This window comes from Ursus arctos, unplaced genomic scaffold (genome assembly GCF_023065955.2).
Source record: "Ursus arctos isolate Adak ecotype North America unplaced genomic scaffold, UrsArc2.0 scaffold_11, whole genome shotgun sequence".
Classification (NCBI taxonomy): Eukaryota; Metazoa; Chordata; class Mammalia; order Carnivora; family Ursidae; genus Ursus; species Ursus arctos.
The window spans coordinates 13,518,775-13,534,878 of NW_026622775.1; the positions used below are offsets into that span (position 1 = coordinate 13,518,775).

Consider the following 16,104-nt stretch of genomic DNA (forward strand, 5'->3'; position numbering starts at 1 on the left):
ATTTAACAGCAGATCCGAATGAAGTAAATCCTTGCACACATATGAAATGTAGGATAAAACAGTTACCGAATTGTGAAATGTCTGGATTAGAAGATTCTAGGGTTTCTTTGAGTCTTGACATTCTGTGATAGCTCTATGATAAATGCGGTTTTCCTAAATAATTAAAACTTAAGAGAGTTTCCTATTTAAACTTTTAAAACAAGGCTATTGTCTACTTTCTGTACTTTGGGCATGAGCATCTAAACCAGCAAACTGGATGTTTTAGGGAGAATATCCTTACCTAAAAAATCAAAATCCCAAGCCAGCAGGTATAAGGAAGTGGGAACTTGTAATATTTGTCCAACTATCTCCTTTACATCCTCATAAAAACTTTAACGATATTAAAGCTACACCATACGATGAGAAAAGGTTGGACAACTTTTTTCTTTATTTAGGCCTCAACTTAAAAGAATATGCTGACAGAGTGTGCACAGCATCCGTCCTGAAGTAACACTGGCATATAATGCTTTTTAGTGTTCCTACATCAGTCTGCTAGGGCCTAGCTCAGAGCAGGCACTCAACAGATCAAAGTTCTTGAGAAAGATCCAATATAAAATGTGTTCCTTATTCAATGCAAACAGCATGTTCATCAGCAAAAAAAAGAAGAGAAAAGAAAAGCCTAGAGTTAATCGCTTCAATTTACTTGAGGTTTTAATTCATAACACAGTTCTTAAGTTTAGCAAGTCTAGTGCGTTCATATAAATACCTCATATAGTTGCAAGCAGATGGCATCTATGAACCCAACTTGCATACTTGGGATTTTGTTTTTCTTCTCCCTGTTCATTAGATCCTGAAAAGACAAACACAGAAACAGACACAGACACAGACACAGACACACACACACACACACACACACACACACACCTGCATTTACTTAAAGAACACAATGCAAGTTGTCTCCAAAAACATGAATCACTGGGTTAGCTGAGGAAGGCCAGATACTTGCCTGTCTCCTTCCCCCGCAAGTCTCCTGCACTCCCTGCCAGCACCGGGCTCGGGGAGGCCCCGATCCTCACTGCCTTGTTCATCCTGGCTGACTTTTCCCACACTAGCCTCGGAACTGATCACTAATCTAGAGTCAACCACTGACCCAGAGCTGACCACCGACGTGTATTTGGAGAACACACAGCTTTGAATCGTCTATTGATGTGGAGTCGCGCAGCCTCAGCTTTGTGGAAGAAGCCACCGAGGCCACAGCTGATTACAATTCAGTTCATGCAGCGAGCTTTCTGAGTGACGATTATGCAGATGTCACTCTGCTTACTCCCAGGAGGTCATGGCTGGAGCACCAGACGAGCCCAGCACCGCCATGGGAAGCAATGAGTCTGTCTCAGTGCTTGTTTAAATGAAGCAAATTCCCCATTAGCTGGGATCCTCACTCTGCGACCCACCACTTTTGAGGAGGATCCTGAGCCTCTGAATGAGCCTACCATTACGTTAGAGGACGCCGAGCCGTTGTGAAAGGCTAGTGAGACACGGGATGTGCCCAGCTGAGGCTAGAGAGCTGAGTGGACGGAACTGCACACAGAGGGGAGGTCATGACCATGTCCCATTTAATATGGGCTTAATAAATGTCCATTTGAATTGAAAAAAAAGAAGACTCTATGCTTCATTTTCAGGAAAAACTCATTCCAAAAAAGCCAGAAGTGGTTTGAGAAGAATCTTTTTCTTGTTTGTGAGATCCATACTCTATGTAAAAAAGGTGGTATGTATCAAAAACCTTTAAAAAATCTGTGCCCTTCAACACAGCAATTCTGGGAATTTATCCTAACAAGATAATGAAAAAGGCACAGAAAACATTAGCAACATAGACATTTATCAAAGTGCTACTGGTCATAGTGAACATTGCAGACATGACACCAAAGGAAGTAGGCAAACTATAGTTCCGTCTATTTCATGTGATCATTGTAAATAATACACATAGAAGCATTAGGACCAAAATAGCTTACGTATTTAAATAGAAAAAACAAATTACCAAAAAGTAGGTACAATATGATGACCCATAGAGTCTTTTTGTCTTATTTGCTTATGTTTTTTTTTAGGATTTTATTTATTTATTTGACAGAGAGAGAGAGCACGCACAAGCAGGGAAAGCAGCAGAGGGAGAGGGAGAAGCAGGCTCCCCGCCGAGCAGGTAGCCTGATGCAGGACTCGATCCCAGGCAAAGCCAGACCGCTTAACGACTGAGCCCAAGGCAGATACTTAATGACTGAGCCACCCAGGTGTCCCTGCTTATGTTTTCTGTAATAAACACATATAATTCTTTTAATGAGAAAAATGTTTTAAAAACTAAAATGAAAATAAATTGTGTTCCTAAGATCCCATAGAAAGTATAAGAAGTCTACACTAAACAAGTGTCTTTGAATAATTCCTACCAACAAGGTCTCATACTTACAGCAGGCTCTATGTTGAGTTCTTTTCTCTCTCTGTCTCCTTGGTCAAAAAATTCAGTCGCTACAAGTTCTGCTATCTGAAATAAATAACCGATTAAGTTTTGGCAATTAAAAGCATTTAAGTCTGTAGAATAGAGACTTTGAATAAAGATAATAATATCCATCAAGCTAGCTTTCAGCCACATCAGTAAAATGATAATAAAACAATAATGGGTAATAGAAATTATATTTTGTTTGCTTTTAAATATGTGCCTAATCACAAAGGCTAGACTTTATAACCTGTAATTAGGCGGAAAAAGCAACACATGGGGAAAAGGCAGTGTGTGCCCATCTGTGTGCACGATCAATGAGGTATTTGTTAAGCACCTGTTATACCAGGTGCTGTGGAAAACAGTATCAACACAGGGGTGTATATGGTGATTGATGGATATGCCTTTTAAATTTATTTTAATCTCCATGTTCCTCCTCTTTTCAAAAATTTTCCTTTGGAGCCCTTGTTCCTTTAAATTGAGGTACTCAGAAAGCTCAATATGGGCACCAGTTTTGTTCATTACTACCAGGTTGCTCATTATTTTTAAGCCCTTTTAGAGGATGGAGCTAGGACGCAACAGAAATTCATACAACATTTCAGTTCAAATTCAGGACTACGACATTTCTGCCCAACCTATCCGCCTTTACCTTTCTACTTACGCTGACGATCCTGGCTCTCAACAATATCAATACAATTTTTTATTTGCGTTTATCCCACATCATCTACAACAGTGATTGAATATCTATGCAGAATTACCACTAATAATAAGAGTACTGAAACAGTTTTAAAGCCTTTTTTGGTAATTCCTGTTTGTTTTTAGTGTACATCCCATTAGAGATACATGGTCAAGTTGTTGTTTTAATGTCACTTGGAATGAAATATTCCTTTCAGTATGGCTTTGCAACCCAAATCAGGTTTGTTTCACTTTACTTTCAAGGCTTAGGAATACTTAAAATTCAATGTTAGAATTTTAAAAATGATTTACATGGTTCCAAAGTTACATCTACAAAAGCAGTACACTCAGCAACTCTAGCTTCGATTTCTTTTCCCTAAGTCCCTCCTTCCCTTATTGGGAATCATTAGCTTTTTTTTGGTTAATCCTGGGTTTTTAAATATATGAAGCAAATATGTACATTTATTCATATTTTACCCTTTTCTTAGATAAATGGTAGAGTATAATATACTTTTTTCTCTACCTTGCTTTTTTCACTTAAAAATACATTCTTGTAATCACTCCATAGTAGGATACAAATAATCCTCATTTCTTTTTACAAAGCTGCATAGAACTCACTGTGTAAATGTACTATAAATTATTCAATCAGTGCCCTGCTGATGAATATTTGGGTTACTTCCGGCCTTTGCCATTATAGAAAGCACTAAAGTGAATACCCTGGTATAAATATCTTTTTATATTTTTTCCAGCATATCTTTGGGATAAAATTCCTAGAATTAATGGTACATGAATATGTGTATTTATAAACTTCCGAAGAGTTATAATATTTTGCATTCCTTGTTTTTCCTCAACTTCCCCAACAGACTATATCCTAAAACCTTTGGATTTTGCCAACTCAACAAGTGAGAAATGGTATCTCAGTGTTGTTTTTTTTTGAGGAAGTAGAATTAACATACTGTGAATCGCAGAGATCGTGAGTTCACCGTATTGACAAATGCATATAACCATGTAGCAAATACGCCGCCCGAGATACAGACTCCGTTTATCGCCCTTATGACCTTTCTCAGTCAGTTCCTGCCCCTTCTTTCCTCCCTCCCCTCACAATCACTATTTTATTTCTTTCACCAGAGATTAGTTTTGCCTAGTCTAGAACTTCATGTAAATGGAATCACAGGTCGTATTCTTTTGTGTCCGGCTTCTTTTGCTCAGTATAGTGTGTATGAGACTCGTCCCGGTTGTTGCACGTGTCGGTGGTGAGTTTCTTTTTATTGCTGAGCGGCACCCCACTGTATAAGGAATATACTACAATATGTTTAGCTATCCTCCTGCTGATCGATGTTTGGGTTGTTTCTAGTCCTGACTACAGTAATCTCCCTTACCCCCAGTTTTGCTTGTCATGGTTTCAGTTACGCGGGGTTAACCCCAGTCCAGAAGCAGATGTTCCTCCATCTGATATAGGGTCAGAAACTCACCAGTAGCCTAACGCTACATCCCAATGCCTCTGTCATGCACCCCACTACCTATCAACTTTATTATCTCCCATCATCACAAGAAGGCGGGAGAGTGCAATATAATAAGAGACAGACAGGCCCCACATTCACATAACTTTTAGTATAGTATATTGTTAGAATTGTTCTATTATTAGTTATTGTTGTTAATCTCTTACTGTGCCTAATTTATAAATTAAACTTTATCACAGGTATGTATATTTTTATATAGGAAAAACCATAGTATATAGAAGGGTTCAGTCCTCTCTGTGGTTTCAGACATCCCCTGGGGGTCTTGGAACGTGTCTGCCACAGATAATACTACTGTATTAGGAATACAGCTGTTACGAGATTCTATACAAGCTTTTTTGGGTCAGTCAAGTTTTATTTGCATTTTTGCTTATGAATGAGGTTCTGAGGACCTTTGCAAATGAGTAAGAGCCATTCATATTTCATCAACTTTTTGTTCAATTTTTTGGCCCATTTTTCTGTAGGGTTGTCCTTTTTCTTCTCTATTTTTTACCAGTTCTTTAATATTGGGGTATTAACTATGAAATATAAGTTGCAAATATTTTTACCAGTTTCTCATTGACTTTTACTTTGCTTATAGTGTCTTTTCCCATGCAAAAGTTTATTTTTTTCATTTTTATGTAATCAAATTTATCTTTTCCGTTGTTTCTGCATACTGAGCCATAGTTAGGCAAGTTTTCTCACTCCAAAGTTATAGAAGAATCCACAGATGTTTTTATTTAGTACTTCTATGGTTTAATTCTCTACATTGAACTTTATGCTCCATTTGGAATTTAAGTATGCAAAGTACATCCAATTTTGTTTTTTGCCATCTGGTTATGGAAGATGGGAAAGTCACCCTAAGATTATTTCGTAAAAAGACTCTCTTTTCCCCACAGTTATTTGAAATGCTATCTTTATTATATACTAAATGTTCTATGCAATTCTCAATGCTCTATTGTGTTCCACTGGTCTGTCACCAATACCAAACTATTTTAATTATACAGGCTTTATAGTATTGCTTTTTATGTCTGGACCCCAACCTCATGGCTCTACCTTTTTGGAATCTGATTAAGAAGATAGGATAAATGAAAAGACAAATTCCCTCTTCCATCCTCTTCCCTATTTGGAAATGTGCAGATAGTCCCATTTATGACGGAGCAGGACAGTCTGTGAAGACCACCTTTCCCGAGTGCTTGCAGCACGTCAGCTTTGGCACGTGGAGAGTACATTTCTGGTCTTGTTTCCTCAGCATGTGTGTTTCATGAGATGAACCTGTCACTGGGCTCCATGACCATGCAGCTCAGAGCCCTGACCAGCAGCAGACTGTCTTGGGTAGTGCATTTAGGATTAAAAATGCAGTTGCAAAAACCAAAAACACAATAGACACATCATTGTAGGTACAGCCATCCCTTTATGTACAGCAGGACCTTTACTGGCCCTGCAAAATATTACGGCAGTTACTTATTTAGAGAGAAGGGTATATTTCTAGCCTCCTCGCCACAGGCCCTGATCACATCCTTCCTGACACCTTACATCAACATTTCCTATATTTATAAGCCCCAGGAAATGTTTAAGTTCTACTCATTAATGCCTACTTAGAGCTGAGGCATGCCTCGTAGGCTAACCATAAAGAAAAATCATAAAAAGAAAAATAATTTGCTGCTTCTATTTTTCAAGGTTATTTTAAAAAATGTGCTAAAAACATTTCTAAGTGAGCCAGAAGCGGTACTGGAATTAAAGATTATCAACAGCTACATTTTTGCTGTGTTAATACAGATGCTCTCTTTCTTAGTACATCGTATAAATATTAGTACATGCTAAGGACTCTTCTAAAAAAGGAAACCTATTTATGTCCAATTATCTGCTTTTTATACCACTTAAAAACTAGATAAAAAGTTCCACAAATACTTCCGAGGCTACCTTTAGAATACAGACTTTTCTTACTTTGACTTTTTAGTCCCTGCTTTTACTGTCAGCAAGCAACATACCCGTTGTTGAATAGGCCAGGGTTTGGTAATGGCAGAGAGATCACAAGCTGTCATCAGCATCGCTCTGTTAGGGGAAAAAGAAGCCCAATGCTATGAGTTACTTTTTATGCAATTATATACTCTCAGTAAATAGTTAACTGGTAAAAAGGTTAAATTAAAGTCCCCTAAGCTATGAAGACGGCAGCTTATAAAGACTAAAGAAACCGAAACAATTTCTACGGAAGTGTGGCTGATTCAATGACAGCAGAGTGTCACTGTTTTGGTTGCCCACACAACTGCTGGAATTTGCCCTAAAACTGCCTCATTTAGCTCCAGATTGGCACAGGGAGAGAAATTACTAAATTACAAAAACTCGCGTGCTATTACTATTTTTTTCACCTTGGTATTCCATTCTCAGTGATAGTAAGATCAAAACACATTGGTTACTAATAATTAGCCATTAAAGGATAACATCAGATACCCTATTGATAGAATCCCCAGGAGAGCAAGAATTACGTCGAGTCATCCTAATGCTGAACTCAGCACATGTAGTGACTTTTAGGTGAAAAGCTCTGACTTACAAACAGTATCTGCCAGAGAAAGAGGGAAATGAGAGGACAATGTCTGTCTTTCTGTTGGTGAGAGCAGTGAGAACCCTGCTGGACTCGGGCGTCGATGGCAAGGTGCTCTAGAACTCAACAGTGTAGCTACCGTGTGACAGCGCCTCTGTGCTTGGCGCAGTGTTTTCCCGGGTTGGACCCAGGTGCCTGTGTGTAATAATTTTGTCTGAAGGAACAGGCAGAAAGGCCATCACTGTAATATAAAAACACTTGTGGTGAGGGACTGTATCCCTCATCCCTGCAGGAAACCCAACCTAAAAGCACGTTCTCCTTAAGTGTGTAAGGCACAAAGTGCGTTTCTGCTGCGCCTCGACCTCTTCCACCAACTCCTGGAGAAGCAAGCACACCAGAGATATTTTTAATCACCGTGTAAACCCATTGTCATGAAGGACGTCGAGGCTTGCCAGTATAAACTGCCTGCCCCAAAGAAGACCGTGCCCCTCGGTGAGCTTCTCTAGAATCTGAAAACATGAGTGCGCACGGCGACACTGAGCTCTGGGACCGTCAGGACTTCTCCGCAAGCAGTCCCTCGGGTAGGACGCAGGACGGAGCATCGGGGCCAGGCGCAGACTTGGAACTGCGGTTGGATTTCTTTTTTGTTATTGGGATAAACTGTTCACTAACTACAGGAGCATGTCTATACTTTTCTTTTTTGTTTTTTTTTTTTAAAGATTTTTATTTTTAAGTAATCTCTACACCCAACGTGGGGCTTGAACTTATAACCCCGGGATCAAGAGTCCTGCTCTACCCGCTGAGCCAGCCAGGCGCCCCCACAGGTCTCTGCTTTTCGAAGGCACTGTTATGAGACACATTCTGAGGCTATGAAGTCAAGCATGATTATGAAGAACAGAACAGACAGCCGGGTATGTGTGTGTTGTTTCCTTAAAATTTGCATCTTCGTTTGCATGCTAAGTAGTAGCGATCCATTTAAAGAACAGCACTCTCCTTGGTGTTCTGAGTCCTTCTTTTCTTTATGACTGACGGGAACACCGCGAAGGGATGCTATCTGCAGCTGGGGGGGGTGGGGGGGGGGACGGGGGGGGACGGGGGGGGGGGACAGGGGGACAGGGGAGGGAAATGGAAATCTTGACGCTCTGATCGTGCTACTCCGTCATCACTCAAAAGAAGTAAATACTTCACAACCACCTTCTTGCTCCCACAGTCTTTGGGAGGCTATTTTCAGTTATTCCGTTACGAAGAACTGGGCACATGAGCGAGGAGACCTTATAGCTTTGCACTGATATTCTACCATATTGTAAAGGTCCTTCTAGGACAAAGGAGTGATTTATTCCCTTGCATTGGCAAATGCATTTCTTTTCAAATAAATATTCATATTCAGCCCTTTATACAACACTCTCGAGAATTCTAACAGCCTCTAAGATCATCACATTGTAACAAATAATTGCAATAAAATCTGACAGTGATAACATTAGCTGGGTAGCAACACTTCAGCTTTAAGGACAGTAACCCTACTTACAAAAACAACTCTTTGTGATGAGGATCTTCCAAGTTGAATTGATTTTTTCTTATAAGTTCAAAAAATTCTCCTCGTCTCCTTGAAAATAAAGAAAAATATTTGGTAGTTATGATGAGTCCCCAGGCTCTTATTTCTTTGGTTCACAAAGACTAATAGAGTAAATTTCTTTGGAAAAAAAATCTCTAATAGTTTTTTCCCATCTTAGAATCCAATATAGAAATCATCATTTAAAAAGCTAAAAATATCTCACTTTCCTCCCTTCTACATTTTCTTTGGGTAAAATGGATTACTTTTAAATTTAAATTATTTTAAAATGGTTAACTACAGATCACAAATAATGGTAATTTCAATTCTGAAACATGAGTTTCAGAAAATGAAACAATAGGAGTTAAAAATTTGATGCCAAGAATGACTTAAGAAATTTTAAGTGTATGGCATAATCAGATCTATATAGCTTCAGTTTAATTTCACTTATCTTACACATTATGGTATAGGGTAGAAAATGTTCGTAGTAATTACTCTACGTCACTATAAAGTGGCAAAGGCCTTCTGAAGCAAAGACCAAGTGAAGTGTACTCTAATATTCACTCAGTGTAGAGTGAATACCTCCTATGTGCCCAGCGCCGTTAAGCATCTTGGGAAGTTATAAAGCATGAGTCCTTTTGACAGTATTTGAAATCTAGTTGGAGACACAAAATAAACATGAGAAAAACGTATAAAACAAAATTGACTGTATGTGATTTGAGTACCAAAAATGAAAAACAGGTTTCATAAGGGTTCAGAGGTGAGACCCGTGTGTCCTGGAAAGGCTGGGAAGTCTTTGTGGTTACAGATACTTTTAAATTCTTGGTAATCTGATAATCTTTATTCTGCAATCATTTTAAATAAACTGAAATTTGCTGCGTTTTCTTTTATCCTCATTAACTTCAAAGTGTTCCAAAATCCAATGATGTGGACCCTTTAGGATGTGGTTACTCTCAGATGTACAAGAGTGGGTATCTGGCATGTGTTTCTCTGTGTCTACTGTGTTTGTGTTTACTTCTCATCTGAGTGGTTAAAGCCCTGGATGTGAATCGTTGTGCAGAGGGAGACAGGGTTGTTTGTGCTTCAGGGGAACCCCATGAGTGTGACCACCAGACTCCCCTCACTCCTACACGTGTAGCAAAGATCTCAGTCTGCGTGTGGGAAACTAATGCCAAGGGCAGCAAAGGCTTTCCCGTATTTAGAAAGGCAGTTTAATTATGGGCAAATGCATACACACGTGACAAATACTCCTCTAATGTACACTTTAATTTTTGAGTCCATAGCTTCACTAATTAAAGTTCTACATTAATACTCTTCTGCCAGAATCAAATAAAAAGAAACAAGATTTACTCGTCTGACACTTGGCTCCTTTTCCTGCACACCTAGGCTTAGATGACCGTATGAAGGAACCGTAACGTGGTCAGAAGCTGGGGGAGTGAAGGAAAGGAGGACAAGTAAATGGGCTATATAACCTTTAGGTTGCACAGCCTAGCTTGGAATGACCTTGGGATGGTTATCTACCGTGTGCCGAGCTTCAGAGACATAGTAGTAGATCGACAGCTCAAATAACTCCATATTCTGTAACTTCTAGCATTAGGGGATATAAGTCAAGTAGAGTAGACTGTTATAGCTTTTATATAGTAGACTTTTCTAGCTTCCTTTAAGAAACTGCTCCATAGTTTGAAAAACAAGACATTTGACTTACTTGCCAGGACATTTGTCTTTATAATCTAAAAATTTCCCAACGTGCATTTTAAAAGTTTGAAACAATGCAAACACTTCCAAGACCTATTCATCTCAGAATATTTCTTAAAACTTACTTAATGTACAGTGCTAGGTCTGTAGCTAAAATAGCTTGCTTGATCATTTTCAACGTGGTCTTATATTCTTCAATGGAGAGGCCACTGAGAATCTGATTGCCCTTTATAAAAAAGAAAACCATCATTAGCACTCCACCTGGAGAAGCTGCTGACAAGAACAAAATCTGAAGACACAGTGACATATCTTAAACACACACCTAGTGTTCTGAACTCATGAATACAGAGGACACCTGCTTACTTAGAGTAAATGCCACGAAAGGATGTTTGGCCTCTGCGCTCCCACCCCTACCACCTCGTTCGATAAGAAAAGACAGCTTCATAATGGTGCATCTACCTACGCGTGCATGTTTTTCCAAATCTTATACTCCTTGGGCCTTAGTCCAGGCCTAAAATCTAATAACTATATATCCTTGTCCTTTGGGCAGGTTAATTGTTACAATACAACAGCACGAGAAACCTTTGAAAAATCAAAGCCATTATTAATGGACATGAGGAACGGAGCAGTGAAACTTTTAAACAATTGATTATTAAAGAAATCAGTTCTCTGTGGTTTTTGTAATAAATCAAAAACATTTTTTGGTGCAAATTTATATAATTTAACTTAACCTCGAGAACAGCGTGTATTCTTTAGGAACACGCCAATATGGATGCGTACAAGGCATGAACCAAAGGCGTGCTTACTGGTGATAAAAAGCAAGCATGGGTTGAAATGCCTGTAAGAAATATTGAAAAGGTGCCTAATCCAGGGGTAAATAATGGAAAATTTTTGCTATATAACCATTTTTTAAATTTCTTGTCTGTAATTTAAAGCATAGTGGTTCTCTCATCTTGAACTATGGAAAACATTCCTTGGGTACTCAGCATATACTCAAAATAATATCTGTCAATTAAGTCAGATGTGCTTCCTAAATCTCAGGTCCAAGAAAAAAACCCAGAGGTGTAAGAATAAGACCTGGAGACAAAGGATTTGTTCTGAAGACAGGGAAACTGCTGAGTGCAGGCGGCCAGGGCCAAAACACTGGTTCGAGAGTAACTAGATGCCGACATGTGTGGCGTGTATCTAATTAATGAATCTGATTGTAACCATACACATTGTTTTTATATATATATATATATATACACACACACACACACACATATGTATATATATATATATATATTTAAGATTTTATTTATTATTTGACAGAGAGAGAGAGAATGACAGTGAGAGAGGGAACACGAGCAGGGGGAGTGGGAGAGGGAGAAGCAGGCCTCCCGCTAAGCAGGGAGCCTGATGCAAGGCTCCATCCCAGGACCCTGGGATCATGACCTGAGCCAAAGGCAGATGCTTAACCACTGAGCCACCCAGGCGCCCCTACACATTGTTTTCAAATATGAAATCATTTTAGATTCTAGGCCAGAAAGAAAACTATTTAGAAAACAACTCCTGATACTTGTATTTATTTTAAAATAAAACAACTTCAAATAGAAAAGGAAATATCTTTCCTATTTTTATTTTCCCTTCCAAAAACAGAGACTGTAAATTCTTATGTTTTGTTGCTTACAAAGTCAAAATATATACGTGGTCTTATAATTTGAGGCTGGCCATTTATACAACTGAATATCTTGTAAGTAATAACATATTACTTAGTAAATTATGTTATTTAATAACATGGGTACCTTTGATAGGGATACTGTTAAATATGCTTTAGAAAAAGGTTAGCATATTTTCTTTCTTTAAGACTGAACAGAATATTAAATGAAAGTTTAATATTTTTAAATGAGGCACATAGATAGCAAATCCCAAGGAAAATACAGATGTTTCTACTAGCACACAATATATGATTCCTGGAAAGTCTCCATTCTGAAACACTACACACCAAAAACGACATGGTTTGTGGGACAAATAGTGCTGGGGCAGATCACACGGAACCCGTGCGACTTTATAACCAGAGCACAAAGCAGACTGAAGGCTGGTGCAGCTGGAGGTAACCTGGACGGCCCAGGCTGGCCAGTCCGGAGGCCCTCTGCGAACAGTCAAGACACACAAAACAGGGGAGTGGAAAGGCTGGTGTGCGGGGGCCGGAGACAGCGCGGATGGGACTGGATCACGGAGGCAGCGGGGCTGCTTAGGCGGGCACTGGAGGAAAAGCAACCGCCCACGAGCCTAAAGAGAGCATTCAAAGCAAGGGAGCCCTCCTCGGGGGCAAGGGACCACTTTCAACATTCTTTGAAATAGGACAGAAAGGGTTCATGAACAAAAGCCAAGGGGCGGGATTTTTTTCTTTCTTGCTGAAGGTCAAAATTCAACTCCCCTAATTCTGGTAACTTACCCAAGAATGTGTGTAGGAAATACAACTTGAACACTGATGCTAACGTCATTCAAGCACCAATCACACGAGAATTAATTCATATTAAACAATCATATACGTTAGCAGTCTGTATGACAATCTGTATGCTGGTTGTATAACTAACTCTTAACCCCTTGCCCGCACTGAGATGTTTAGGGAGAGGTGAGATCGTGTTCCCCGTCACCTCAAGTAAGAGAGGAGCATGAAGTCCCTACCTATGTCTCCTGTGGTGTAGTGGCTGTGGGAGGGGCCACAGTGGTCTCGTGTCTAATTCCTGTCTGGAAAATCGAAAAGGCAAGACACAGGCTAACTAGCCGCTCTGAAAAAAACAAAACAAGACAAAAACTAGCTGCTCTGACTTCAGCAGCAAAGGAGAGGTTACTACTATATGGGATGGCTGGCATGCTCCGAGTTTTGGAGGCAGGGGGTTGCCTTCCGCCCTGTCTTTTTCAAGAGGACCTCAAAGAAGGCTAAAGAACCTTAGTAAGAAAGGAGCCCAGAGTGAGCAATCCGATTTTCAGGAGCTTAGGAAGGAGCCATAAATAAAGTAGCAGAGATGGTCATTCACATTCAAGAAACATCTGGTAGAAAAACCCCACAAGGAGGACGCCTGGCAGGGACCATGAACTTACCCACAAGAAAATAACTTGGTTTAAACACACCTACCAGGCACAAAGAGCGAGACACTCCTAACAGTACCAGTCTATTGAGAATGTTCTTGCTCCTTTTCTTACCTATTTCCTCTCCCTACTCTGGAGGGGTAGGAAACCACATGGGCGTTTAGGAATGAGGAAGAATTTAGAAAAAAACACAAGGTAGGCAGGAAAGAAGCCAACCAGAGCAGGAAGGGGAGAACCTGAAACTTTAAACCAAATCTAGAAGCCAGACTGTTACACAGGACTGAACATTTTGGTTTCTAGATTGAGACCTGTATACTATATTCTGGAACTTAAGGTAATTAGAAGGCTTTTACTTAAAAAGAATGACCAGAAACCGGGGTGCCTGGGTGGTTCAGTCGGTTAAGCATCTGCCTTCGACTCAGGTCATGATCCCGGGGTCCTGGATCAAGCCCCATAACAGGCTCCCTGCTCGGTGGGGCGTCTGCTTCTCCCTCTGCCCCGTACCCCACTCATGTTCTCTCTCTCTCTCTCAAATAAATAAATAAAATCTTTAAAAAAAAAAAAAACTTCTCTCCCTCTGGCCCTCTCCACTCGCTCTCTCTCTCTCACTCTCTCTCTAAAAAAAAAAAAAAAGAAAGAAAAAAGAATGACCAGACACGTTACGGGCCTCCCAAGTTTTGCTCTAGGGCTCAGAGAAGAACTAGTCCCAGTGAACAAGCATAAAAAGATGGAGGTAAAATTGCTTCAAGATTATATACCGTGTATTGTGTTTGTTCCACATAATAGTTACAAACTTTCACTTTTTTCTGATTATAAAGGTAATACATGCATATAGCAGATAGTGTAAATAATGAACCAATTAAAATGAGAACATAAAAAGGATTATAACATAACTGGACAAAGACACCCTCTGTTAATGTTTTGGTGTACGTTATTTTATTTCCCTTCACATAAATTTATCTAGCGTGGCATATCATAGGCTTTTTTTACACTGATAAATATTCATTTAACCAAACTGTTGAATAGCTCTGTTCCTTAACATCACAGTTTGTGAGTGGTCAGAAGATTCAATAAAAAGAGGAACAGGCATGGTTTTGTGAAAGCAAACCTTCGAGAGCTGTATAAAACACTTCATTTGACAAAAAAAAAAAAAAAAAGAATTAACTGCGAGCCACAAAATACTAGCTTTGTTTGTTTGTTTCTAGTTTGCAAAACCAAACAGACGTGAGCAACCAGATAGCCTTTATCAGGCAACATTCAGACAGTCTTGGCCGCCTGGAGAAGCGAGGCGGGGGGATCTCAAATGTTTTGGCTTCGCCTCCCTTACCCAAAAAGGAATAAAGCATGCTCAAGAATTTACGATGCTGGGAATAAATCCAAAACTTAAAAATAAAACTGAATTTATAAAGCTCTCGTTTAAAATTCCCCAACCATAAAGTAGGTACTTACTGGACTGTTAAGGATCATCAGGCACTGGTCAAAATGGTGGTGCTCCATGATTGAATGGCAGTAGAGCTGAGCGAGGGGGTGCTCACTTCTGAAAAACATTTTGTTGAAGAGAGAAAAACAGCTTAAAAAATCATCCATTTCCCCCATATGTCAGTTTATTAGTGTCTCCTTACTGCTGGTTAATGAAAAAAGAGGCTACTGCACAAAATTAACCAAACTAACAATTTTCTCTCCTTTTGCTGAGGAGAAGAGTGAGTTAATCTCCGGGGAATACAGAGTCAAGCTGTTTTCAAATACCAGTGTAATTAGCGCCAGGTCAAAGTCTGAGCAATTTCACTGCTTTTAATATTGACAAAATAGTAGAAGGAATAAGGACGAAGGACTAATTCCCCTAAACATGAAAAAAAAAATCTCTGAAATACTTGTACCAATTATATTTTTCAATTTCAAAACTGCGATGAATTTAAAATCTGAATCAAACGTCAATGCCAGTCTTTCCTCTGAAAGCAGGCTGAAGGTCTGCGTGTTCACGCGTGCCTACATGCCCGGGAAGGGTGGACTGCGATGGAAGGATCGGCGCGAGCGCTGGAAGGCACGGAAGAGGGGCAGGGTCTGTGCACATCCCCCTTTGAAGGGAGGAAGGAGAGAGCTGATGAGTCAGGGATCCGGGTTATTTCAGGGTACGATATCCCGCGAGCTCGTTAATTTGAACTTCGGGAAAACGTTTGGTGGAGACCATTTGGCTGAGTGAAGGGAGTGGGAAGGATATTCTGCTCAGTTCATTATACGTTAACAGGCAGTCACAAATCATGTTCGAAAGCATGACAAGCACAGTCCTCCGCCTCCTATTTCTCGTGACCCTTCACGTGTGAATATGAAGCACAATTTTCACTCCTTTTTCTTTAAAAGAAAGAGTTCCTGCAAGTCTCTGTTCCTAAAATTTATAGGACAGGGGTTTATGAGTTTGTAAAGTACAACACTAGTGTTGGGTAATACGGCCGATTTGTTATTGCTTTATACTACTATATGAATCAGTAATTTACGTAATCATTTAATTTGAAGATACAGAAGCTGCCCAACACTGAAGGAACAGAACACAGGAAGAAACTGAGTAGCGTAAGAGATGCTTAAGGGAAAACAAAAACAATAAAAGGGAAATAAA

The 16,104-nt window shown here is 39.7% G+C and overlaps 1 protein-coding gene across 3 annotated transcripts in view; it reads right to left on the reverse strand.

Annotated features, from left to right (window-relative positions):
* PDE5A (phosphodiesterase 5A) overlaps window positions 1–16,104 on the reverse strand; it is a 141,310-nt gene that overhangs the window by 5,334 nt on the left and 119,872 nt on the right. For all 3 annotated transcript variants that reach the window (XM_026499250.4, XM_026499253.4, XM_026499252.4), the window contains exons 15-20: window positions 14,943–15,030; window positions 10,544–10,644; window positions 8,700–8,777; window positions 6,624–6,687; window positions 2,435–2,509; window positions 746–829 (exon numbers count right to left, since the gene is read on the reverse strand). In XM_026499250.4, the coding sequence (XP_026355035.2) occupies window positions 746–829; window positions 2,435–2,509; window positions 6,624–6,687; window positions 8,700–8,777; window positions 10,544–10,644; window positions 14,943–15,030 (490 nt within the window). The remainder of the gene's footprint in view (window positions 1–745; window positions 830–2,434; window positions 2,510–6,623; window positions 6,688–8,699; window positions 8,778–10,543; window positions 10,645–14,942; window positions 15,031–16,104) is intronic.